Source organism: Diabrotica undecimpunctata, chromosome 7, assembly GCF_040954645.1.
Source record: "Diabrotica undecimpunctata isolate CICGRU chromosome 7, icDiaUnde3, whole genome shotgun sequence".
NCBI classification, from domain to species: Eukaryota; Metazoa; Arthropoda; class Insecta; order Coleoptera; family Chrysomelidae; genus Diabrotica; species Diabrotica undecimpunctata.
In genome coordinates this window covers 130153263-130180743 of record NC_092809.1, presented here as the reverse complement: position 1 = coordinate 130180743, position 27481 = coordinate 130153263, and the positions used below count along the sequence as shown (strand labels likewise).

At 33.2% G+C, this 27481-nt stretch overlaps 1 protein-coding gene across 3 annotated transcripts in view; it reads right to left on the bottom strand.

The window, feature by feature from the left end:
• Dnah3 (dynein heavy chain 3, axonemal) overlaps nt 1-27481 on the bottom strand; it is a 547435-nt gene that overhangs the window by 81452 nt on the left and 438502 nt on the right. For all 3 annotated transcript variants that reach the window (XM_072538195.1, XM_072538196.1, XM_072538197.1), the window contains 14 exons: nt 26059-26273; nt 23811-24001; nt 23374-23558; nt 15160-15464; nt 14877-14992; nt 13354-13573; nt 9157-9356; nt 8845-9022; nt 7993-8255; nt 7738-7939; nt 6239-6557; nt 5970-6168; nt 3619-3787; nt 1527-1720 (listed from right to left, as the gene is read on the bottom strand). In XM_072538195.1, coding sequence (XP_072394296.1) covers nt 1527-1720; nt 3619-3787; nt 5970-6168; nt 6239-6557; nt 7738-7939; nt 7993-8255; nt 8845-9022; nt 9157-9356; nt 13354-13573; nt 14877-14992; nt 15160-15464; nt 23374-23558; nt 23811-24001; nt 26059-26273 — 2956 coding nt within the window. The remainder of the gene's footprint in view (nt 1-1526; nt 1721-3618; nt 3788-5969; nt 6169-6238; nt 6558-7737; nt 7940-7992; nt 8256-8844; nt 9023-9156; nt 9357-13353; nt 13574-14876; nt 14993-15159; nt 15465-23373; nt 23559-23810; nt 24002-26058; nt 26274-27481) is intronic.

The following is a 27481-nucleotide window of genomic DNA, read 5'->3' as shown; positions in this document are numbered from 1 at the left end:
TTTAGATGCGGTTTTGGAACTCGAGAGCCGCTCTTTGCAATATAAGTCTTGATTCAAAAATGTCTGGATCAACAGAAACATGTTTACGCCTGTTTTATCGACTATGAGAAAGCATTCGATACTATCAAACATGACAAATTCATAGAACTATTACATCTTACAGGACTTGACACTAAGGACATCCAGATTATAAAAAATCTATATTGGAATCAAACAGCCCACATGAAAAATGGACATATGGTGAGTGAAAACCTAACCATTTCGAGAGGGGTTGGACAGGGCTGTATTCTTTCGCCACTGCTTTTCGACCTGTACATGGAACAAATACTTCTAGAGGCACTGGAAGAGTACAACGAGGGCATCAAGATGAATGGCGTACCAATAAGTAATTTTCGATATGCAAATGTTACTGTTGTACTGGCCGATAACATCGAAGATTTACAGATGATGCTAAATAGAGTAAATACAACTAGCAACCAATTTGGACTGAAGATCAATAGAAAGACAACTAAATTTATGGTGATTAGTAAAAAGAACATTCAACATATCGACCGATTTAAATATCTGGGATATACAGTAAATGATAAGTGGGACCCAGAAGTAGAGATTAAGATCCGAATTGAAATAGGAAGATTCAAATTCATTAAAATGAGAAAGCTCTTAAGCAACCGCCACCTAAGCGTTAACCTCCGATGGCGCGACAGGAAATGCTACGTACTCTCTAGGCTACTTTACAGAGTTGAAGGGTGGACGTTAACAGCAGCAACTATAAAAAGTTAGCGGCTCTAGAAATGTGGCTGTATCGACGCATACTGAAAATACCTTGGACAGACAGAATGACCAACACAGAGGTATTAAGACGAATGGGTAAAGAGGTTGAATTGTTAACAACTGTTAAAAGGAGGAAAGCGTCATACTTGGGCCATGTGTTCCGTAATGATAAGTATAGTCTGCTACAGCTTATCGTGGAAGGCAAGATTGAAGGCAGAAGAGGTTTGGGCAGAAAGAAGAAATCCTGGCTGAGAAACTTGAGAGAATGGTTTCAAATACCAGAAGCTGCGAACATAATACATGCGGCACAAAACAGAGAAACCTATCGTCTGATTGTCGCCAACCTTCGGTAAAAGACGGCACATAATGAATAGTTAAACTTTATATTTGAGTTTTTTGGATCGAAACTCTTAAGACAAAAATAGGACAGTAAGTAAACCTTATTGAGCTACATATCTTTTGTAAGGTAAACCTTGTGCAATTTTCTTTTCTATGGTAGTATGCCCATTTAACTAATTTTAGATGAACTGATAATGTTTATAGATTCATATACAAAACGTCTTCAATAAAAGGATGAAGTAGCTGATATTCTTTCTTTTATTCTCCAACTTTTGACCGAAATCCCTCTACTATCAGAGTGAACTACCTATTATATATATATATATATATATATATATATATATATATATATATAGAATGAGACAGAGAGAGAGGGAAAGAAATGACAATAAAATCAAGTAAACTCATCTACTTACCCTGGATTCATAGTAATAAAAACTGTACATGTTGGATCCAACGTAATTTCAGTTCCTTCAAAGACAAATTTTGTAAGTTTAGCAGCTACCGCCATTTGTATACTTAAAATCTGTTGTGCTACTACAGACAGTACTTCTAATTCAATTCGATTAAACTCATCGAAACAGGCCCAAGCGCCTGCTTGAGCTAAACCCTAAAATCAAGTATTTAGCTAATTGTAATTATAAAAATAATATACGCAACAAGAGAATCAGAGAAGATAAAAAAAAGGGCAGTGAGTACTGATTTAAAAGTTATTCGGTTCCGCGTAGATGCATAAGCTCTATAATTAAAATTAAGTTTGGACACGCTTGTTACCTTTTCCATTTACCGAAAATTAATATTTTAACTTTAAAGTTCAGCCAAAATTAACAAAACGATGGGAATTTAAACCATATCTTATTGTATACTTTTTAGACAAATAAACTGATAGAAAATTTAAAACAATGTGATATTTTCATTGTACAATTTATATTACCTACTTTCACTAAATATTAAACAATATATGACTGCTTAACCTTTCAGTACACGCGCTTCAAAAAGTTGCATCAGTACAGGCGGCGGACTATGAGTCCGCATATTGAAATAGCAAGTATGACACAGACTAAAAAATTCTTCTGATAAAATAAAATGAACTACAATTATTACAAACACTTATTTATTAATTATTTCTGTTGTAAACACATATATTTTCCACAGTTACAACATATATTTGGCCGGACGGTTCTTTTTTCTGTCGCAGTAGCTGCAGTGTTCCCTTTGTTGGCCAATATTACCAGCTGGAGGCAATAGTGAATCTTAAGATTCAACCATTTCTGTGATTCTTAATTTCATTGATGATGATACACAAGAAAGAGTAACACGAGCACGAAGGCGACTTATCAACTAATTGTCTAGCTAGATTTTGTAAAAAAAATCTTCTGCTGGTTACATTATCGGGATTGTTGCAATGAAAAATGACATTTGACAATTAACATTTCTGATTTTAACAATCTTTGATGGTGCATCTTTTTGTCCACTTAGTCGATTTGTTTTTGCCATTAAAAAATGCTTCTGTGACAGGAGATGCTTCCAATTTAATATCCGAAATATCTTGTTCGCTCTCTGAATTATCACTTCTTTCTTCTACATAATCTTCTTCTTATTGATCATTATCATCATAGAAAGGCTCTTCTTCCTCATCATCTAATAATGCTTCCTAAATCAATTTTCGAAGGCGGTTCTGCTCTAATTCGTAAGACACCATCTGGAAAAAAATAAACTTATTCAAAAATTGCGTTATCTTCTAATTATTCGCAAAGATTATTTGTTTATAAAAAAAATTGATTTTGATTGTAAGATTATACAGAAAAAAGATTAATTTACACATGAATATTATGGAAATATATGCTCACATACTAACTAGAATAACATAAGTTGAAAAAATATGATCTTACCATTTGTTAATTAAATACTCCAACATAAAACCTATGTCAGTTACACCAGTACACGAGCGCGGACTCTCAATCTGCACTTGCTTATAATTTGTAAACAAGTTAACGTACTTCTTAGTCTAGACTTACATAAAGCAACCGAGTGGATGAACACTTACAAAGCGTCTAAAGAAAATAGTGAGAGGTATGCTAGAAATTCTATATTTCAATCAAACGCGGACTCTCAGTCCGCGCGCGTGTAGTGAAAGGTTAATGGAATTTATTTGTAAAAGTGAAATTAATTTCCAAACTTTATCCATAATTCTTCACCTTTTTTTTACCTCATTTGTATTTACCTCCTATCTGCGACCCACTCTAGTTGGGTCTAAATGAAATGTCTTGATGGGTCCCTAGACGAGAAAGAAGTGTCCATATTTTACTCCTATCTTAACACCCTTAATACTGCACTCATATCACTATTATGGAAACATTTGTTTTCATTTCTTTCTTATTGTTTTATTTTTTCTTTTTAGATTTATAATAAACTTGTGATTGACTCAATGGCGGTAGCCAATAAAAAAAAATCAATTTTTTTGAAACCTATTTTAGTTCTAAATAATTATTATATTATGTGTTGTACCTTAAAAAATTTGCCTAAAGCTTTGTAATCGAGTCCATCCGAACAGTTGAACACTACACATTTCTTGGCAACAGCTTTGGCTAAATCTTTGCATGTTTCTGTTTTACCAGTACCTGCGGGACCTTCAGGAGCACCACCAAGATTCAGTTTTAGAGCACCCATTAAAGTTCTGTAAATAAAATATTCAACTTATGAACTTAAAAATAATTATACTGTAACTAGATATAGCAGCATACAATATACAGGGTGGCGCACCGAAAACGAAACAGATGCATTTACTGGCAGATGATTCCTTTTTAAAAAAAACGCTTGGACCCGTCGATTTTGTTATCGAGGGGGAAACAAAATTGGCATAAAATCACATTAACATTTGCAGCCCCCTAAGCGGGGGTGGCACCATCCCTAAAATCTTAAATGGAAAGGGGGGTCGAATGATCCATCATTTAAAAGGTCTTTCAACTCCCTTTACAATGATGTAAAATTCATGTACTTCAATTCAGTAGTTTTGGAGATTTATTGATTTAAAGTTTAAATACATCATCGTAAGAGGAGATCAATACATAGCAGCAAAGTTGTTAAAAAATAAAAAATGAACTGACCTGTCAGCCGAGTAAATGTTGAAAATGACCACCATTACTTTCCATGCAATAATAAAGATTTTGCTGAAAACGTTGCCGGACATTTTGCAATATTTGAGGAGTAATTTGATGGCACTCATTCACAATTCTTTGTCGTAAATCTTCTAAGGATGTTGGCTGAGTAGCATAGATTTTGCTTTTTAAGTAACCCCACAAAAAGAAATCCAAAGGTGATAAATCTGGCGATCTTGGGGGCCATTCAACGGCACCTCTTCTACCAATCCATTGACCTGGAAAGGTCTGATCTAAATAATGCCGAACTCTTAATGCGTAATGTGGTGGGGCACCATCCTGTTGGAACATCAACATATTCTCAACGTATCGACCATCATTCTGATTTTCAATTATATCTGTTAGCGCAGGATCTATGGCATTTTGCAGTAATTCCAAATACATTTCACCAGTCAAATTTCCAGGTAAGAAAAAAAGACCAACCAAATGATCGCCAAAAATGTCAGCCCAAACATTTAATTTTTGTGGCTGCTGTGTGTGTACCTCATGGTAAATTCTGGGATTAGAGTCCGACCAATATCGACAATTATGACGATTTACTTCGCCATTTAAAAAAAGGAACATTCGTCGGAAAAGCAAATGTTAAATAAAAATTGTTCATCGTTTGTAATTCGTTCACTCATAACTTCACAAAATTCTAATCGCTTATCAAAATCGTCTTCATTAAGTTCTTGTACAAGGTGAATTTTATACGGATGAAAATTATGGGCCTTTAGAATCCGTTGGATAGTACGTCGACTAACACCACACGAAGTTTGCAATTTGCGGGTACTTAATGTAGGATCTACAATAACTTGCCCTAAAACCCCCACTTCTGTTGCTTCGTTCCTTATAGGATTTTCAATATTACGTTTTTTATTGGCGACTGATCCAGTTTCCCGAAATTTAGCTACAAGTTCTAGAACATATTTTCGGTGCACATTATTGTTCTCATGTCGCTCATTAAAAATTTGTGCTGTTCTATTAGCGCACTGATTATTTCCGAAAAATATTTCAATAATTTCAACCCTTTCTGCCGTGGAATATACCATGGTTAATTTATGTATAAAGCAATAAATGATATTTTAACAACAAAGATTGGTCAAATCAATCCCAAACTAATGTACTATTTCCTATTTAAAATAAGTACGTGGCATTCTCTACTTATCTTTCTTTAAGAAACAACTTTTTTTGTCACAAAGGACACTTCAATTGCTATTTTTATTATTAATAAACCATGGGCGTAGTAAATAAAAGCATTTACTTATCAAGAAAATGCTTTTACTCAAATTTCTTCTAAAAGAAGTACAAACTAATTTGATGTACCTATTAAAGTCTACTTTAAACTTTAAATCAATAAATTTCCAAAACTACTGAACTGAATACATGAATTTTACATCATTATAAAGGGAGTTGAAAGACCTTTCAAATAAGGGGCTTAAGGGGCTTAAGGGGCTGCAAATGTTAAAGTGATTTTATGCCAATTTTGTGTCCCCCTCGAAAACAAAATCGACGGGTCCGAGCGTTTTTTCAAAAACGGAATCATCTGCCAGTAAATGCCTCTGTTTCGTTTTCGGTGCGCCACACTGTATAATGTTAAGTATAGTTCGTAAAGTATATTTTTAAATGTGCTCCAAATAAAAAATATATATAAACTGCCACTGAATTATTTTAAATGTGATCTAATTAAATTTTTACTCCTTGCTTTTAATATGTACATACCTGTAGCACCTATCAGTTAATGGTGTAGCCACTAGCCGTCCAGTGTTTCCCAAATATTCAAATCCATACATTACCTCGGTCGTTATCATACAAACGCTAACCATCAAATCCCTCCAATAATAACGTAACTGAGCTATCCAGTTGAAATCAGCTACTGATGTTACTTTAAGTTCTTTTAACATTTTAACAATATCCCTACCTGAAACATAAATTTGTAAATGCAGTATTTTTTCTACGAGGAGTGCTTCAGTGCTTTAACAAGTACTTACCATGAACATCGATAACAATAAGAGCTTCAACAGTAACTTGGGTATTTGCTCTCAATTTTCCTTGTACCATTTTAACACTCTGTTCTATTTGATGAGTGCAAAGATGTTCCTGTTGTTCTAAAGCTCCGCCAAAAATTGCATCTGTAACTTCAGTGGTCCACATTATACAATCGACACACTGCACAATTTGACCGGGCCAATTAAGAATCCATGTAGGTCTATCAACAACTGGATAGTTGTGTATAGAGTCCCTCATAACGTCTTTGACTGATTGAATCATTACTCTTTCTACCTGCACTAACCATTTTTCCACCATACCCTACAATAATTATAAAATATACATCCTATAATATAATAGCAAATATAATAGGAATATAATAGAAAAAAATATCAAACTCCTTTTCGTGCAGAAAAGTAAACTTTATATCAAATATCCACGTTGACACAATTTCTGGAAAAGACAAAGGAATGGGGTATTGACATATACTGTATCTTTGATACCGATTTTACATCTGCTGATGACAGCATAAACCCTTTCCTATACACTTTAAGAGTTTAGAATAACTTAAGAAAATTAACTGCCGAAAATGTGAAAGCAGACTTCGATCAGGTGGAAAACTGTCTCGCAAAATCACAATTCATAATGGCGTTCGACTAGATCGCGCTCTTTTGTATTCTGTTTAATTTAGTTCTGGAAAACGTTATACAAACTTGTGAAATCAGTACCATCGGCACAATATTTAATTAAAGCATCCAAATTATTTAATATGCAGATAATATCGACATACGGAAAAGTGAATCTGAAGTTAAAAGCATTTTTAAAGCTACAGAAAGCCTTAACAGTTATGTTATTTGTAATATACATACAGAAAAAAAATAGATACTAGAATATTAGGTTATACCAGAAATTCCTCAAATAGGGGTACAAAGCCTCATTACACATAAACAAACCAACGTAGCTGTTCATAGATTTTTATATCTTGGCTCTCTTATCGATCCAAAAACTGATATAAAACGAAATCTATGCTACTTTGGTCTATAAAAACAACTAAAATCAAGGAATATCTCACGAAGTACAAAAAGTAAAATGTGTAAAAGTCTAAAAAGACCAATTTTAATATAAGGAATGGAAACTTGGCCACTTACTCAAAAAGATCAGAATCTTAAAAGTACTTTTGCAAGTAATATATAAACTAAGTATGTAACAATTTCGCCGTCATCGTTTGCCCTTTCTCTGTGTGCCCGCACAGCCACTAACAACCGAACATTACATCGATGCAAAGAAAATCATAAAAAAGAAAATTCATTCTTCAACATCACAAAAATTATACTGAAATGATAGTATCCACTGAGGTAAAATATTCCGGAAGCAAATGAAGCCTCCGTTCTATAACATGTTATCTATTTCTGATATCTCTACTTTTTACAATTGTCACCATAGCATTTTCGCCAGAAGCAGCAATTTCATGATTCTAAATTTAGTTACCAATAATTCTTACCTTGGCGTCTGCTGGCACAATTTTCTCACTTAACGGTACTTTTTCCCTTTCTACACTGATCATACCAATAACTTCTTCGTCTCTTGTAAACTCCAGTTGATGAATACCTTCAAAGCACTTCTTAAGATGTGGTTGGACACGTAATGGATCTTTGGTTTCAGAAAGTATTTCAAGTAGTTCATCATTGGATAAAAAGAAGAACCTAGAAGCATATCAGGTTATAATGTGGTTTTAATAAATAAAATATATACAAACCGCGGAAAGAACAGACGTTTCTTCTCTAAATAGTCGTTCAATCCTTTTTGAATCTCATCCAACATTTTATTGTTTTCTCTGAGCAAAGTGAGCATGTTTTTATAGTCAGTGGCTATCAAAACACGTGTGTCTTTCATCGTATTATTTTGAATAGCTCTCCATACTCTATCTACCAATTTGAAGTTTCTAGCTTCCGTTGGCATTTGTCGCATTATATCTTCAGATCCAAATATGGGTTCCAGGTACATCCAAGTAGCCTGACACTGTAATAGAACGTTGCAATAAATCGAATATAAAAAATAAATCTTTTTAAAAAAAGTGATAAAACGTTATAATAAGTAAAAGTAACAAAAAACACGATATATATGAAATTGAACAATGAAAAATGAAAGGAAAACAATGTCAAAATAATTATAATTTAATAAGCAATATTAGGTATTTTTACATGGTAAACTAATAACGGATTTTTTAAACTATGTTTTCTCAAACATTTAATAATATTCCTTGTATCGGCATGTAAGTATTATTATTTAGTTTCAATTTTACTAAATCATTTTTCACTTTATTTGCATTTAATCAATTTAAATTATTATTTAATAATCACACACACATAATATTGGCATAATATTCTTCACCAGATAGTACCCCAATACGGGTTATTATATTTTCAGCATTTAGTTTACCATGTAGATCCGTTGACCTGAAGATGCATAGCAAATTATAGTATGCGAAACCGGTCGTTGGTGGTAGAATTAAATAGATTGTGAGTAAGTCTTATTCTTATTTCTTTTTACCTATTTGAAATGGACTCGCACAGGCAACATATTCAAGATTTAAATATTTAATACTTACAATGAGCCATTGCTCTAAAATATCCTGCATGGAAAGCAACTTTTCTTCCCAAGCAGCCATCTCGTCTTCAAATGCCTTTACGTAGGGAGAACCTCTCATCGTTTGAGCCTTTAGGATGTGGTCGTCCATCATTACTTGTATATCATCTACAGCTGTTAATATATTAACACCGGTTTCTCTGAAAATGTAAGTTTTATCAAGTAGACTGGTACTTATTATTATCTATAATAGTAGGTACACCACTAAAAAATACTAGAGTACAGATAATTAACTTCGCTACTGCAACTAATTAAAACTAAAATAAAGTGTTACCTGTAAGGTGTCAGTTCGAATCGTATATCGACCCACTCTTCCTTCATCTTCGCCAAATTAACCTGTAGAGCATGTTCTTTGGTAGCTCCTGCGTTGATTTCTTCCAGCTGAGTAGTAAATTTAGGCAAACCAGCATCAATCATATCACTTAAAGTAGAATCTTCAGTTATCGCTAAAGGCACACCGACAATTTCGGAGATCTGAAAATTATGTTCTTGATTTTGTATAACTAACTCTTCTCAAATTTTATCATGCTAGTAAATATGCGCCAAAACATACATAGACCAATTTAATATTAACTCAATGAAATTACTAGAAGGATTATAAACATTATTTGGATTGTAAAGGAAATGAGGATCGATTAGGTTTCACGCAAAAGATTTTATTTTCTCAATAAACAACAATCTTACTATTTCAGATACTTGAAAAAACAAAGGAATAACCTTGATACCGAAGTGAAAATGAGACCTTTCTATAAATGCCGCCAAACTGTCTCGAAAGAACAAGAATTTGCACTGGCAGAATACCTCGGAATGTGCTCAAAAATGAACTTCGGCCTAACAACACTTGAATGTCGCCTTTTAGCGTACGAAATGGCTCAAAAAAATAATATTCGGATTGCGAATAATTGGTCAAAAAATAGAGCTGCCGTCTTAGAATAGAGGAGAGGATTTTTAAAACAATCACCTAACCTGAGCATCAGACAACCAGAAGGATGTAGTCTCTCGCGTGCTACATCTTTCAATAAACATAATGTGTCAATTTTCTTTGATAAATTGCACAATTCTTGAACAGGCACGAAAGCTTTGCCGATGGCTCTAGAATATGGAATTTAGATGAAACTGAAACAACTGTTCAAAAACCAAAAAAAGTGATCGCTTGCAAACGAGTTAAACAAATGAGTCAAGCAACTAGTGTCGAAAGAGGGTCTTTAGTAACGACCTGCTGCTTCATAAGTGCTTCAGGAAACACGATTCCACCAGCGATTATATTTCATAGGGCTTATTTTAAATCGTATATGCGTCGTAATGCACCAACTGGTAGTTTGGAACTTGCAACACCTTCGGACTGGATAAACAGCGAGTAGTTTGTGGAAGTTATGCGTCATTTCATAAACTATACAAATTTCTCAATCGAAAATCCCACATTCCCGTTGTTCGATAACCACGAAAGTCATCTTTCCATTGAATGTGTGGATTTAGCCAAATCCAATGGAGTGACTATTTTAACCTTTCCGCCCCATTGCAGTAAGAAACTACAACCGTTAGCGTTTATTTTAATAGAGCTGGCTCATGGTTCGACTCAACTCTTGGCTCATGCAGCACCCCGAAGTTTCAATGACCATATACATACGATATAGCAGAATGTATTACGAGTGCATTTCAGCATTCAATTACTCCGATTAATATAACATCAGAGACGTTTTTGCAGAAGAAGATTTTCTTTCTAGTTCTGTCACAGATCGGCCTGAACAGTCAACATCTTCAAATGGTACTGTTGAATCTCTAGTATCAGATTCCTGCACAAATGACAAACATGGGGAAAAGGATCATACTTCGAATCTTGATACTGTGATACAACACTATTGACCATGATTCTGAAGCAACCGTCATGACAACGAAATCGTTTTCGAGCCCTCAAGAGTTTGGAGGCTAGCTCAAAGCCGCTCCAAGAAAGCGAGTGCAGAACAGAAAACGCGGAAAAAGTTTCATTCCAACAGACACTCCAGAAAAAATTGAACTTCAAACAAAAAACGCCAAAAAACTCAAAGCTAAAACAGTAAAAAACGATTTATCGAATCCGAAAATAATTCTTTAAGTGACCAAACAGAATCCCTGAACAGCTCATCTGAACATGATGCCCACCTTGATGCTCCAATAACAGGATTCGAAGAACTGGATAGAAAGAAATGCAGTCTCAGTCAAATATCACTTTGTGATAACGAGTTACATCCTGAAAAGAGTTCTGAACGTCAAATTCTAGTCGAAAGTGGTGTTAATCGAGTTGATTTACAAGATCCAAAATTCTGGCCAAGAAATTGTGTAGATGAAGTGCTGAAAGAATTCAAAACACAGGATCTTAATTCTTTAGACTTTGAATATTCAAAAAGAAAAATAGGGAAACAAAACAGGTACTGCACTAAATCACTATTTTATAAGGTTTTAAAGAATGGTGAAAAAATTCGGCGTGACTGGTTAGTTTATTCCAAAAGCACAGGCTCTTTATTTTGCTTATATTGTCGACTCTTTTCAAGCGAAAATTGCACTTTTTCCTTTTTTACTGGATTTGACGACTGGAAAAAGGCTAAAGAAAAATGTGACAGTCATGAAAGATCAGTCGTTCATTTAGAACATCTTAAAAATTTTATTTCAAGAAATTCATTGAGTAGGTATGAGAAAGATCGATGATTCTCTGCGGCAACAGATTGAACATGAGACCACATATTGGCGAAACATATTATAAAGAGTCGTTTGTGTCATAAAATTCTTAGCTAGTAGGGGACTACCTTTTAGAGGAACCGACGAAAAATTTGGTTCGACTAGCAATTGCAATTACCTTAGATTACTAGAGTTGTTGGCGGAATATGATCCTCTTTTAAAAGAACATATTGAAAAATATGCTTCAAAAGGCTGTGGTTCAGTATCTTATTTATCAAAAACAATTTGTTTTGAATTTTTGCAATTGCTTTCGGACCACATATTAGAAGAAATTGTAAAATAAATTCATTGTGGCAAATATTATTCAATCAGTGTTGACTCTACGTCTGATATAACACGTACAGATCAACTGACATTCATTATTAGGTATTGCTCAGACACCGGAACACCTGTCGAGAGGTTCATACAGTTTTTAGACAACACTGGCCACAAAGCCGAAGATATGGAAGCCAGCATTGTAAAAAATTTGTCCAACCTGAATATAAATATCGATGACTGCAGGGGACAATCGTATGACAATGCGAATAACATGTCTGGCGTTTATAGCGGTCTCCAAGCCCGAATAAAATCGTTTGGCAAAATACGTACCATGTGCAGCCCATTCCCTAAATTTGATTGTGCAGCATGCAGCAGAATGCACTATGGAAAGTACTTCTTTTTTTTTTAGTTGCTGAAGAAATCTATGTTTTTTTCTCAGCTTCAACTTACAGATGGAAACGACTCACTGATCTATTGAAAAATTGTGGCCATACAACATTTGTTCCAAAAAGAGTTAATGTGACTCGATGGTCAGGACGATTTAATGCATTAAAAGCTCTTAATTTATGCTATCAAGATATAAAGCAAGCACTTTTAGAGTTATCCGCTTACGATGACGAGAAGATGCCAGTACGCTGTCAAGCAAACAATTTACACGAAAAGATGGCTACGTTAGAATTTGGTATTTATGTTGAATTTTGGTTCGAAGTACTGGAAAGAACTGACCTAGCGAGTAAATCTTTACAAAGCGTAAATATGGACTTACATGCAAATATGGACTTACATCTTTGTATAGCTCATTACAACATTTTTACGAGTCTCTTCGTGATAAATGTAATTAATTAAAAAAAAGGGAATACAATGTTTGTATTTTGAGAACGATTTCCGAAGTGGAAATTGAAACGTCAATAAACGTATTTTAACCTTTAATTGTGGCTTATTCCCATTTAAATAGTAATTAATTGGAATTGAGACATAATCAACAATCACAAGACGGCTGTAATGAATATAATCGATTTATCATGATATACAATGCGAAAACTAGATCAAACTCTGCGATCATTGATTTTTGAGACATCGTTAACAGAAAATCATAACGGATCAGTACAATATATATACATAATAATAAATGAAAAATGTTAAATTTCATCCACATGAGATAAACCTGCGAACAATTCTGCAAATTGTCAATAATATATAATATAAAAAAATCAATGATTCAATTATTCCAAATAATTATTAATAAGACCACAACTGCAATGCAACAAATAACAGAAATTAAACTGCTCCATGTAAATAATTGACAAAATGTTGCTCCATCTATCAGCTGTTTAAAGTACCAACTAATTCATTTCTTAGGTAGTTTAATAGATGGCGCTAAGTGTATTGGAGTATTTTAAAACTGGTAGCGAGACTTTAAATTAAGAACTAATGCATTTTTTTTATTTGATAGAATATTCCAATTGTTTTAACAAAATATTTAATGCGATATATAATTTACCTTATCCCAATGTCTCTTTTGCAATCCTTTATTGCAAATTGTTTGCAAAACAGGTAGAAATTGCTTAAACTTCTCGACTTTTGCTCGAACCATTTCGGCTATTCTTTTCGCACCTGGATTATCACTGAAGGTTTTTGATAGTTTATACAAAGTTCTCCAACAGTCTTCGGTATAATCTGTAATTTCGTCGGCGTCGAGGCCTTGGAAAGGACCATAATACCTAGAACGAAATATTTGATTATATTTAAAAAAAAATAGAAATTATAATAATTATGTATAACGGAAATGATCCGAAACAAAACAAATATACATATAATTTTCATTGTCTTTTAATCGCATCAGGTCTTGTTTACTCACTAACACAAATGTCAGCACATTAGTAATGCTACTATAATGGCACTAAATACAGATTACTGAAAATAATCCTTCGAGGCAAAGTATTCGGAAAGCGAGCAATTGGGAAAAGAAGAATATCATGGTTAAAAAACCTGAGAAAATGGTTCTCCACAAAAACAACTAATCTATTTAAAGCATCAGTTAATAAAATAATTATAGCAAGAATAATCGCCAATATTCGAAACGAATAGGCAAAAAAAGAAGAAGATAAAAGACCATCGTCTACAAAATATTCGTAGAATTGAAAGGGAGATTTGTGTAGAAGTTTTCATATAATTGGGTATGAAAACCAACAGAATTATAGTCCTCAAATGTAAATTTCTGTAAACTTTCGCTGTTGACCGGTCCCCAGACAATAGCTTCATTCATTGCATTGGATACTATTGGTTCTTCTAAAATTTTCTGTTCGGACATTTCAGAATGTTGAGCAATGACAGATTCTATAGCAGCATCAACATGTTCTCCGAAATTCGTATATTCTCTTTCTTTATTCATTTTCACTGTCACTGGAATCAGTTATTTTGTACTTATCCGAAAGATACGTGTCGCCAAACTCATCCATTTCAAGTTTTTGTTGTTCTTTTTCGACTACATTATAACGTTCTAATCTAAGTACTGACAAGAAAAACGTAAGCCACGGTGACAGCGCCTTCGCCTGTTAGATTTGCCGACACGTTATCAACAGGAATAGACAAGTCAAAGCGTGATGCCACGTTGGACTCTTATAGGCATTTTGTGATAAAAATCTTGCTGGTGGCCGCGAAACTCCAACGTGGACTCACATTTAGAAAAATTAAAGAAAGTAATAGAAATACTTTAAAAAAACAGTGATCTTCCAATGAAAATTAAAATTTTCAATATGGTGGCACTTAACCTGTTAAAGAAAAATGTATTTTCTTTCACAGGAACAAGCATGACTAGAAGCCTATTCTATCTCTCTCTCTCTCTCTCTCTCTCTCTCTCTCTCTCTCTCTCTCTCTCTCTCTCTCTCTCTCTCTCTCTCTCTCTCTCTCTCTCATAAAACTTTATTTACTATTTATGCTCAAAATGATCAGATGATCAGCCAGTTCTTGTTTGCTGTACTATACATAAGGCAAATTGTTAAATATAAAATCAAGTAGTCTTACCATAAATCGTAATTTTTATGAAAGTCGTAGACAGTGTGCCATAATTTGTCATAAGGATCAACGACTTGTAACATTTTATACAAATTCATAAACGGTGATGGATCCATATCTAGTAACTAAAAAAACGAAAACCAGATTTATTTTTCGTTAAAATTTGTCTCTATATACATTACACAGACACTGTCTGTAGGGAATGTCTTACATAAGCAGGTGAAGACTACAGAACAGTGAGTACTATAGTAGAAATAATATATTATAATTGTTCAAATTTAATTTAAATTACCTGTTCTTCTTCGTTTATCTGCTCAGCTTCTGCTTTATCTTCAGCCAGTCGTTGTACTATTATTTCTACAGCACCTACGCTTTCTTCCATTTCTTCCATGGTAAGAATAGGAGGATCTTTCTTTTTGAAAGCAATAAGCATTTTTTCATGTTTTCTTAATCGTGCATCAAAAGCCGTTCTTCTATTTTTTAGATTCGTTTCTGCTTGATCTCTTTTCATATTTAGTCGTTGAATGGCTATTTCTATAACGAGTTCCATGTCTTTGGGCCAAAGGAATACACGAGTATTGAGTTGGATATCTTCAGCTAAAATGTAGAAAAAGAAGTTTATTTCAAAAAATCTTTTATTCCTCAATCATAGCAAATTTAAGATCCATATAATAAGCAGAAGATATACATAGAGGAATTAAGTTCAAGATGACATTAGAATAGATAAAATCAAAACATATAGCCATGTGCACATAGGTAAGATAATATCTTATTCTTTAAGTGCCCTCTCCTTTTAGAAGGTTGGCTATCATTAAGGCTATCTTCACCTTTGATAAAGCCGCTCTAAATAGCTCAACATATTTACAGTTGTATTGTTGTCTCAAATTATTTAGCCCGGTTATACGTCGCCTTTCTATGCTTCTTACCATTGACATAATATTCATTAGACATAATATTCATGTGTAAATTAATATTTTTTCTGTATAATCTTACAATCAAAATAACTTCTTTTTATAAACAAATAATCTTTGTATATAATTAGAAGTTAACGCAATTTTTGACTACGTTTATTTTTTCCAGAAGGGGGTCTTACAAATCAGAGTAGAACCGCCTTCAAAAGTTGATGGAGGAAGCATCATTAGATGATGATGAAAAAAAACCTTTCTATGATAATATGATCGCCAAGAAGAAGATTATGTAGAAGAAAGAAGTAATAATTCAGAGAGCGAACAAGATATTTCGGATATTAAAGTGGAAGCATTTCCTGACACAGAAGCATTTTTTATTGGCAAAAACAAATCTACTAAGTGGAAAAAAAAGGCGCTTTATAAAAGATTGTTAAAATCCGATCTGTAAATTTATTGAAACATTTACCTGGTCCAAAAACTTCAACTAAAATATTGAGAGATCTACTTGAAATCTGGAAATACTTTTTGAATACAGATATGTTACAAATTATTGTCGAAAATACAAATCAGCATATTGCTTCTACTGCAGCCAATTATTCTCGTAAAAGAGATACACCACCGACGGACATGTGCGAGCTTCAAGCACTAATTGGATTGTTGTAATTATCCGGCGCCTTAAAATCAAACCGCTTAAATTTACGAGACTTATACAATACCCAAGGAACAGGGCTGAAGTTATTTCGACTTGATGTCTCTAAACAGGTTTCAATTTCTTTTTCGGCACTTAAGATTCGACAATTCTGAAACTTGCGAAGAACGCAAGAAGATGGACAAGTTAGCACCCATACGGAAAATATTTGATGCCTTCGTTACGAACTGCAAAACTGCTTACAGTCCTTTTCATTTGGTAACAGTAGATGAGAAACTGGAATCGTTTCGAGGGCGTTGTTCATTTAGGCAATAAATTCCAAATAAACCTAATAAATATGAGATTAAAATTTTCGCCTTAGTTGATGCCAAGTTTTACTGTACTTCAAATCTTAAAGTCTATGTAGGGCAGCAACCTGATGGCCCTTATGCAACTCTCCCACTGCGCTAGTCTTGAGATTATATGAACGCATATATGGATCAGGAAGGAATATTACTACCGATAACTGCTTCACAAGTACGAATCTGTTAGAGTCAATGTACGCGAAAAAGCTGACGTTAGTTGGTACAATTCGTAAAAACAAAACAAAATTACCACCTGAGTTTATCAACCCCCGAAAGTCGCGGTTAGTTAACAGTAGCTAATTTGGCTTTCGACAAAATACCACTCTTGTGTACTACAAACCCAAGCAAAATAAAAACGTCCTACTGTTATCCTGTCTTCATTATGATAATAAACTAGATGAAACTAGGTAAACCCGAAATCATAATACTAAAGGGGGTGTTGATACCGTGGACGAGCGTGTGCTGCATATAACCTTGCAAAAAATACCAGGAGATGGTCAATGGACGAGCGTGTGCTGCATATAACCTTGCAAAAAATACCAGGAGATGGTCAATGGACGAGCGTGTGCTGCATATAACCTTGCCAAAAATACCAGGAGATGGTCAATGGTAGTTTTGTATTCGATGCTAAATATTGCAGGTATTAATGCAAATGTCATTTTTCATTGCAACAATCCCGATAATGTAATCAGCAGAAGATTTTGTAACAAACTTTAGCTAGATAATTGGTTGATAATCATCTTCGTGCTCGTGCTACTCGTTCTTGTTTGCATTATCAATGAAATTAAGAATTACAGAAATGGCTGAATCCACAGATCTACTACCACCTCCTGGTAATATTGGCCAACAAATGGGACGCTGCAGTTAATGCGACAGAAAAAGAACCGTCTGACCAAGTATTCATGTGTTAAATGTAGAAAATATATGTGCTCACAACATTACACACATATTTGTAATGAATGTGTATAACATGCAAAATAATTAATAAATAAGTGTTTGTGATAGTACTTAATTTTATATTTATTTATTTATTTAATTAACGGATATACCATTTTTACAGAAATATGACGTCAACCTTTACAAAGCTTATATTATAGGTTGCGTTAATAAAAAACAAACCAAAATTAAAATCAAACAAAATTCAATTAAAGTAGTAGCTTAAGTTATTAAATAATGCTCAAAATCTCTCAAATGATTTCTTAAATGTTGCTGTAGATATTCCAAATAACTCTAAACTATTGCTGTGCTCATTGGCAGTTCGTAAAATTCTTGTAATGGGTTCATTTTGGCCATAATTCGTAGTGTGGAATGGAATGTTGAAAATCTCAGTGTTACGAGTTCTTCTAGTATTAACATTAAAATTTATTAAACTTAGTAACTCTGGATTTTGAACATATCCATTTATAATTTTAAAAAGGAAACATAAATCCGCTTGACATCTTCTATCATGTAGTGATGAGATATTTAGTATCGACAGTATATCATCATATGTGTATTGATGTCTAATAAAACCAATTTTGTAAGCACATACCCTCAAGAATTTATTTTGAACTCTCTCGATACTGTAGATGTCACTGTTATATGAAGGAGACCAACTGAGAGAACCATACTCCAAAACTGATCGAACTAAACTACAGTATAACATTTTTAAATTTTGTACTGAAAACTGATTACAGTTTCTAAGAATAAATCCCAACATTTTTAAAGCTTTAGCTGATTTCGTTAATGTGATATTTAAAAGTTAGTTTAGAATCAAAATTTATACCTAAATGTTTAATATTATGACGTGCCTCTAAAGGTACATTATTTATACAATAATCATAATTTACAAACTTTCTTGTTCTTCCAAAAGTAATTTTAAAACATTTTTGTATATTTAAGTATAGCATGTTTACCTCACACCAACTAGCTAAGCTTTTAATGTCATTCTGTAACAAAGAGGCATCAACTAGGTCATTAATTATTCGAAATATTTTAAGGTCATCAGCAAACATTAGAAATTTACTATTTTTAATCACTGAGGATATATCATTAACAAATATATTAAATAAGAGAGGTCCAATATGAGACCCCTGAGGAACTCCTGAGGTTACAGATACTCGTTGAGATAAACAATTTCCATATTTAACATACTGACATCTACCAGATATATAACTACCTATCCACTCAATTATTTTACCTCCAAATCCATAGCCATTTAATTTAGCAATAAGCAGATCACGGTTAACTCTATCGAAGGCTTTTGAGAAGTATGTGTAGATAGCGTCAACCTGACCCTTCTTTTCCACTGAATTAGCTATAAAATTCGTATACAATATTAAGTTCGTGCATGTAGACTTACCCTTAGAAAAGCCATGTTGTGTGTGCTGTTGGTTTTTTTTGACTGTGGACTTAATCCATTAGCCGAACTAAAATTACTCTTATAATTATATCTCTTATACTCATTATATTTATAACCTATTTGATAATAATGATTTACAATAGTAATTCACACATATATTATACAGGTACTTACATATATATTTTGGTGAGCGTTTTTGTTTGTTTTTATGCTATACTAAATACTAATACTATTAATAACTATTAAATTAGATATATATATATTTTTTTATTTTTCCAACATCAATTAAATCTTTACAATTCCATGTCAAAAAGTTATTTACAAGGCACTCGAAAAGTTTTAGTAATACAGATTGAAATGAAAAAGACAGAAAATATTTTATTTCACGTTCAAAGCGTCTATGTATCTATTGATACGTATTTCGACTTAAAAAGTCTCATCAGAATAGTTATTCATAGCCGTTCTTAACGTGAAAAATAAAATTCTCTGTCTTATTAGAAGTAACAATAACATGACTTCGTTATGGACGCAATAGCGACATCTGATAGAAAAATCGGTAAGATAGTTTCGAAACAAATTCAGATTTCTGCTTTAATCTGGAGCCTTCTAAAAATTGCAAGACATGACCAGACGATGATAAAGATGTTAAAGAAGACATGGGGAATCTAAAATTTGCATTCCACGACATGTCTATTCATCTAGGCAGAAATCCTAACGAATTTGTTTCTCGTACTCATACAGAGTAGATCCGAATAAAATGAAAAAGACAGAAAATATTTTATTTCACGTTCAAAGCGTCTATGTATCTATTGATACGTATTTCGACTTAAAAAGTCTCATCAGAATAGTTATTCATAGCCGTTCTTAACGTGAAAAATAAAATTCTCTGTCTTATTAGAAGTAACAATAACATGACTTCGTTATGGACGCAATAGCGACATCTGATAGAAAAATCGGTAAGATAGTTTCGAAACAAATTCAGATTTCTGCTTTAATCTGGAGCCTTCTAAAAATTGCAAGACATGACCAGACGATGATAAAGATGTTAAAGAAGACATGGGGAATCTAAAATTTGCATTCCACGACATGTCTATTCATCTAGGCAGAAATCCTAACGAATTTGTTTCTCGTACTCATACAGAGTAGATCCGAATAAAATGAAAAAGACAGAAAATATTTTATTTTTTTTTATTTCACGTTCAAAGCGTCTATGTATCTATTGATACGTATTTCGACTTAAAAAGTCTCATCAGAATAGTTATTCATAGCCGTTCTTAACGTGAAAAATAAAATTCTCTGTCTTATTAGAAGTAACAATAACATGACTTCGTTATGGACGCAATAGCGATATCTGATAGAAACAGCGACATCTTTGAACGTGAAATAAAATATTTTCTGTCTTTTTCATTTTATTCGGATCTACTCTGTATGAGTACGAGAAACAAATTCGTTAGGATTTCTGCCTAGATGAATAGACATGTCGTGGAATGCAAATTTTAGATTCCCCATGTCTTCTTTAACATCTTTATCATCGTCTGGTCATGTCTTGCAATTTTTAGAAGGTTCCAGATTAAAGCAGAAATCTGAATTTGTTTCGAAACTATCTTACCGATTTTTCTATCAGATGTCGCTATTGCGTCCATAACGAAGTCATGTTATTGTTACTTCTAATAAGACAGAGAATTTTATTTTTCACGTTAAGAACGGCTATGAATAACTATTCTGATGAGACTTTTTAAGTCGAAATACGTATCAATAGATACATAGACGCTTTGAACGTGAAATAAAATATTTTCTGTCTTTTTCATTTTATTCGGATCTACTCTGTATGAGTACGAGAAACAAATTCGTTAGGATTTCTGCCTAGATGAATAGACATGTCGTGGAATGCAAATTTTAGATTCCCCATGTCTTCTTTAACATCTTTATCATCGTCTGGTCATGTCTTGCAATTTTTAGAAGGCTCCAGATTAAAGCAGAAATCTGAATTTGTTTCGAAACTATCTTACCGATTTTTCTATCAGATGTCGCTATTGCGTCCATAACGAAGTCATGTTATTGTTACTTCTAATAAGACAGAGAATTTTATTTTTCACGTTAAGAACGGCTATGAATAACTATTCTGATGAGACTTTTTAAGTCGAAATACGTATCAATAGATACATAGACGCTTTGAACGTGAAATAAAATATTTTCTGTCTTTTTCATTTTATTCGGATCTACTCTGTATGAGTACGAGAAACAAATTCGTTAGGATTTCTGCCTAGATGAATAGACATGTCGTGGAATGCAAATTTTAGATTCCCCATGTCTTCTTTAACATCTTTATCATCGTCTGGTCATGTCTTGCAATTTTTAGAAGGCTCCAGATTAAAGCAGAAATCTGAATTTGTTTCGAAACTATCTTACCGATTTTAATACAGATTGGTTACAAACCGCTCGATAATTTTCAACATCATTTTTATTACCAGATTTGAAAATTGGTGTTAAATAACTAGTCTTCCAAAGATCAGGAAAGATGCCGGTACTCAATGAGGAATTAAATAAGTAGCAGATAGGTTTTAAAAGATTAAAAATTTAATGCTTGAGAACATAAGCTGGCAAACAATCTGGTCCAAGCGATAAGTTCCAAGGCATCTTTAAAACACTATCAATTATGTCAGAGACCTCATTTACACTCTGCTGATAGTTAAAAATTGGGGTTTGATTAATTTTAGAATTAGAATATGTAGTTGAGAAAAACTTACCAAATAGATTAACTACGTCTTGAGCATTATCACTTGTACTATCACCGTAGAACATATTAGATGGCAGATTATAACTTTTACGTTTATTACTGATATACTTCCAAAAATGTCGAGGATTAGATAGAATCCCATTCTCAATATTATTCAAATAGTTACTATAGCATTGAGAGGAGACTTGTTTACATTCATTTCTTAACTGAGAAAATCTTAAATAATCATCCCTTCTACCAAATAATTTATACTGCTTATGTATTTTCTTTTTTAAATATATCAACTTCCTTAATTTACCATTAAACCAAATCGGAAACGAACTTGATATTATCTTCTTCTTCAGTGCCTTATCCGGTCCGGATGTTGGCGATCATCAAGGCTATCATGGTTTTGTTGACTGCTCTGCGAAATAGCTCCGCTGAGGTCATCCCAAACCATTGTCGGAGATTTTTCAACCACGAGATACGACGGCGTCCCGGTCCTCTTCTGCCAAATACTTTACCCTGCATAACAAGTTGAAGAATTCGATATTTTTCTTCGTTCCGCATCACGTGGCCGAGGTACTCAAGCTTACGTTGTTTAATTAAATTAAGCACTTCTTTTTCTTTTGTCATGCGCTGTAGGGCCTCAACGTTGGTGACATGGTCCACATAAGATATTTTTAGTATCCTTCTGTATATCCACATCTCGAAGGCTTCGATTCGTTTTTCAGTGGCTTGCGTCAGTGTCCAGGCTTCAACTCCATATAGTAATACTGGTTTGATATTATCAGAAGAATTTTTTAGTCCGTTTTATACTTGCTATTTTAATATGCGGACTCACAGTCCGCCGCGTGTACTAATGGAACTTTTTGAGGCGCGTGTACTGAAAAGTTAAGGACGACTAAACAGGGCTGAGGCAGACTTAAGGATAACTAAGGTAGATTGAGGATAATTTAAGTCTTTTGCCGAACTATAAATTGGCTGTGACTGGATTGAATTAGATTGACTGCAGGGTTGAAAGTGACGAGGAAATTTCAAACAGAATAGAACTTGCACGAAAAAGCTTTATTAACTGATGTTCTGTACTGTGCAGTAAAAATGTGTCATTCACCACACGTCTAAGAGTATTGAAGTGCTACGGCGAGTCTGCTTTGATATATGGATCTCAAACACTGTTTATCTGTTTAAAAACATCGTTGTTTGCAACCTTAATCAACTAACTTATTCTATTCTATTGCTTATGTCCTTTTGAGCATCCCTGCCTTCATTTTTTACAACATCGAAAACAGTTTTGGTGGTCTTTGGACGGTTTTTAGGCCAAATCCATGCATGTTACAAATTTTTGTCGGAGGAACATCAATTTTGGTGGAAATTTTTATCAGTCGCCAACTGTGAAATGATGGTGTGATTTTTATTTGTGTTCTTTGGTATAGTAAACTTGTAGGAGTTTTTGCGCGTGTATTTAGAAAGATAAAAATATTAATTGAAGGTTTCGTGCTGAAAAGATGCGTGTCCAATAACCTAAATATGACAATATATACTTACTAGAAAGATGAGCATAATCCATTAAGAAGAGAACATATTCGGCAGTTTTTCGAATTTTGTCTCTTAAATTGTACATTGTAACATCTCTACATTCAATAACATATGCTTGTAATTCAACAATTTCAGCAACAGTATCTGGATTGCCACTCGCCTTTTGGGACATTTCATCAAAAGTGTCGCAGATTCTAAAAGAGTTCAAATTCAAGTTAATTTTTATTTTAATTTTTTACTTTAACTTTTTTTTAAATTTTTTAAATTAATTTAATTTTTGTGTCATGTCCAATTTTTCTTTTCGTGTTTCTTTAATTTCTCATTATTTTCTTTGTAGTTCTTCATTCTCTTCTTTTAGTTTTTTGATTTACTCTATAAATTACTATTCTCTCATTGCTTTCAAAGAAAATATCTAAATTATATAAAAAGAGATAAAAAATACTTACAATCGATTAAGAGATCGGCACTCAGCAATAAAATAATTGACAATTTTCATTCTTAGTCTCTCTATTATATTATACAGCGTTTCGTTTAACTCAGTGCAGTCTAGATTAAATAAATTCATAGGAATCATTTTCCGTAAATTAATAAACTCAACTTTCAATTCATCGTAGTGCTTGATTTTCTTTGCAAAGTCCTAAAATACACCATTTGCAAATAAAAGTAAGCCTAATCAAGAAATAGAAGTTAAAAATATATTGCTTTCTAGTTCTATTTTATAGCTTTATTTATATAATTTCTATATATATAACATTACTTAATAAGTATGGGTCTGGCATATAGATGTAAAAAAAACTTTATCAGAAACTCTTAAATCAATATCTGGAATAAAAAATATTATGTAATAAAAATAAATGATAATATATTAAATAATAAAAAAAAATTAGAGAAAAAATATATAAAATAGCAGTTTATGAAACTCTAGGCAAACAGAGCACAAAAATAAGGAGCAAGTGTAAGGTAACTGGTGGTGGTAGGGTCTTTTCAATGTTAAGTAGCTAAGGGAGAATAAAGACACATCTTTACTAAGCAGCTTCCCAGTTTATTCTGTTCTTTAATCAAGTAAAGTGTAGAAGTGTATTCTTGCGATCACACACGAGCTGCTAACTCAGCACCCATGCCAAGAATAAGGACACTTCACATTTCGAGATCACGTTTACAAAATAATCATACAATTACAATAATATTTGAAAATTATGTACATGGAAGGAAAACTTTTGCTTATAAAACTAAAAAACAAGTGAATAGATCTGTCTTCTTCTTCTTCAGGTTCCTTCTCCTATCGGAGGTTGGAAATCATCATCGCTATCTTAATTTTATTGGCCGCGCTTCTAAATAATTCTAATGAGCTGCAACCGAACCACTCTCTCAAATTTTTTAGCCAGGATATTTTGCGTCGTCCTGGGTTTCTCTTCCCTTGTATCTTCCCTTGCATAATTAATCTAAGTAACACGTACTTCTCGCCCCTCATTATATGATCCAGATATTGAATCTTTCTAATTTTAACAGTTTTTATGACTTCACATTCTTTCTTTATTCTTTGTAACATCTCTATATTAGTTACTTTTTCAGTCCACGATATTCTGTGGATTCTCCTGTAGCACCACATCTCAAAGGAGTTTAATTTTTTGATTTCAGACTGTTTTATTGTCCACGCTTCCATGCCGTATAGTAAAGTAGAAAAAACGTAACAACGTAGCATTCTTGTGCGGATCTCTAGATTAAGGTTACGGTTGCAAAGTAAGTTCTTCAATTTTATGAACGCGTTTCTTGCCATTTCTATTCTAGATCTGATTTCTTTTGTTTGATCTCCATCTTCGGTTAGCCACGTTCCTAAATATTTATATGTTGTTACTCTTTCGATCGTTGTATTATTGATGATCAGGTTATCTACATTTTGTGGTTTTTTTTGAGAATATCATTGATTTCGTTTTCTTGAGATTCATTTGCAGTCCGTACCTTTCACATGCATTGTATACATGTTGTATTATGTACTGTAGATCTTCCATGTCAGTTGCAAATATGACCGTATCGTCCGCATATCTAATATTATTAAGGCTATTTCCGTTGACCAAAATACCTTCCACAATATCCAATAAAGCTTCTTGAAATATCACTTCACTGTAGACGTTGAATAAGAGTGGTGAAAGTATGCACCCTTGTCGAACTCCTCTAAGTATACTTACTTCCTTTGGCAGTTCTCCTTCGACCCTTATTCTTGCTTTCTAATTTTGATACAGATTCGATATAATTTGTAGATCTCTACTATCTATGTTTTTGGTCTTAAGAATACTTAAAAGATTTTCATGGTGATCTCTGTCAAAAGCTTTTTTAATGTCTATGAAGCAAGCATATATGTCCTGATTCATATCCAGACATCGTTGTGTCAGAACATTGACTCCGAATAATGCTTCTCTAGTTCCTGTTCCTCTAGATCTGTCTACTTAGCGGTAATTAACGAACAATCAATATATACAAAACTATAGCAGTGGCAAAGTCATATCTCATATAAAACGTAAAACTTTAAATTTAAAATTAGTATATATGGGACACTTATTGAATATATGGAACTTCATTTGCTTCAAGCTATATTGTTTTCGATACAAGACAAGTATTGATTGAAGAAAGATATGCAGATGGCTTGAAACAAAATGCTGTAGAATAACATAAAAAATATACTATATCTCCGCTTACTTTTAAAAATGGAAATGGTGGTATCTCAAAAAAATCAGTTAACTCCTTTTCTGCAGTACCATCCAAAATATACAAATATTTGTCATAAACAGATAAATACTTTTGAGGACCAATAGCATTTGGAATAAAAGAATCAATTATTTCCTGCTGAAGAGCTAAAACGGGCATTTCTTTCCTATGGACGTGGTGTAGAAATCTCTCTATAGTTGCAAATTCTAAAAATATGTTAAATTTATATAATACAAATGCAAATAAATTATTAGGTGAGCACAAGCGGTGGGGATTTTAAAATGACCTATCTCGCTAATAGATTTACCTAGCCGATCTTCCAAAAAACAATTATCTTAACGTACACAACCATCTAATACGACATTTCAGTTGTTCGGCGCTATATAAGATGTCTCAAACAGTTTACTTAATCTAAATAACTCTTATGAGATTACTGCTGCATTTTAAAAAACTGTGCTTCAAGATTATACAAATTTATGTGGGTATGAAAATGTGAGTTTTTATTTGTTGGGGATTTTAAAAAGAAAAGGATATAAAGAAGAAGACGATAAGCCGACAAAGAAGATAGAACTGATTTAATAAATTAAAAATAAGATTCTGAAAAGAAAAGAATGTTGGCAACGTTTACTCTTTTTCCACGTCTTCCACTTGCTGTGCAAGTGCATTTTCCACTTGCACTTGTCTAGATAAGACCAAATACTTACCATGTCGGGGTAGTAATAATATGACGTGTTTTTTCCTGGTTTTTCCTCATGATTTACTATGGAATCACTAACGAGAGAATTTTACTGTCATCATTGCGTGTGGCTGTCTTTTTAAAAACGAACCACATGCTATGATTTTTTCTAACAAGTGTTCTGAATTTCAAGTTGATATTATGTAATCGAATAAACTATCTTACAATAAAGTCGTCCCAGGAATGCAACTCAGCAATATTGGCAATATTATTTTAAAGTCGTCTACGTTAAAATGTATATTATATTATTAACATATTACAAACTGTAAACTTAAGTTTTAAAATTACTAACCAGAAACAAAAATAGTGTGTATAAAATCTAAAGTAGATTTTCCTTTGTATGATCCTTCCGCTAATTATTTAAAGATCTTGTGAGGAACTTGACAGTCTATAGTCAAAGTAGCTATCGAATTAAGTGGAAAGCTGCATAAGAGTTTGCTGTGGAACTTTGAGGACCCCACTGTCTTGTTTATATACTTTTTGACCTTTTATATATACTACTAACACTTTTTGACCAAATGAGACTTTTTTATAGAGGGGAGATTTGGAATCTTCAAAAGACATCTCAGTCCAGGACGTCGCCTGGACTTCCTCTGTCATCCAGCGATCCGGAAGCTGGATGACAGAGGAAGATAGAACAAACGAGACTTGTTCAATACCAAACAGCAAGTAAAACTA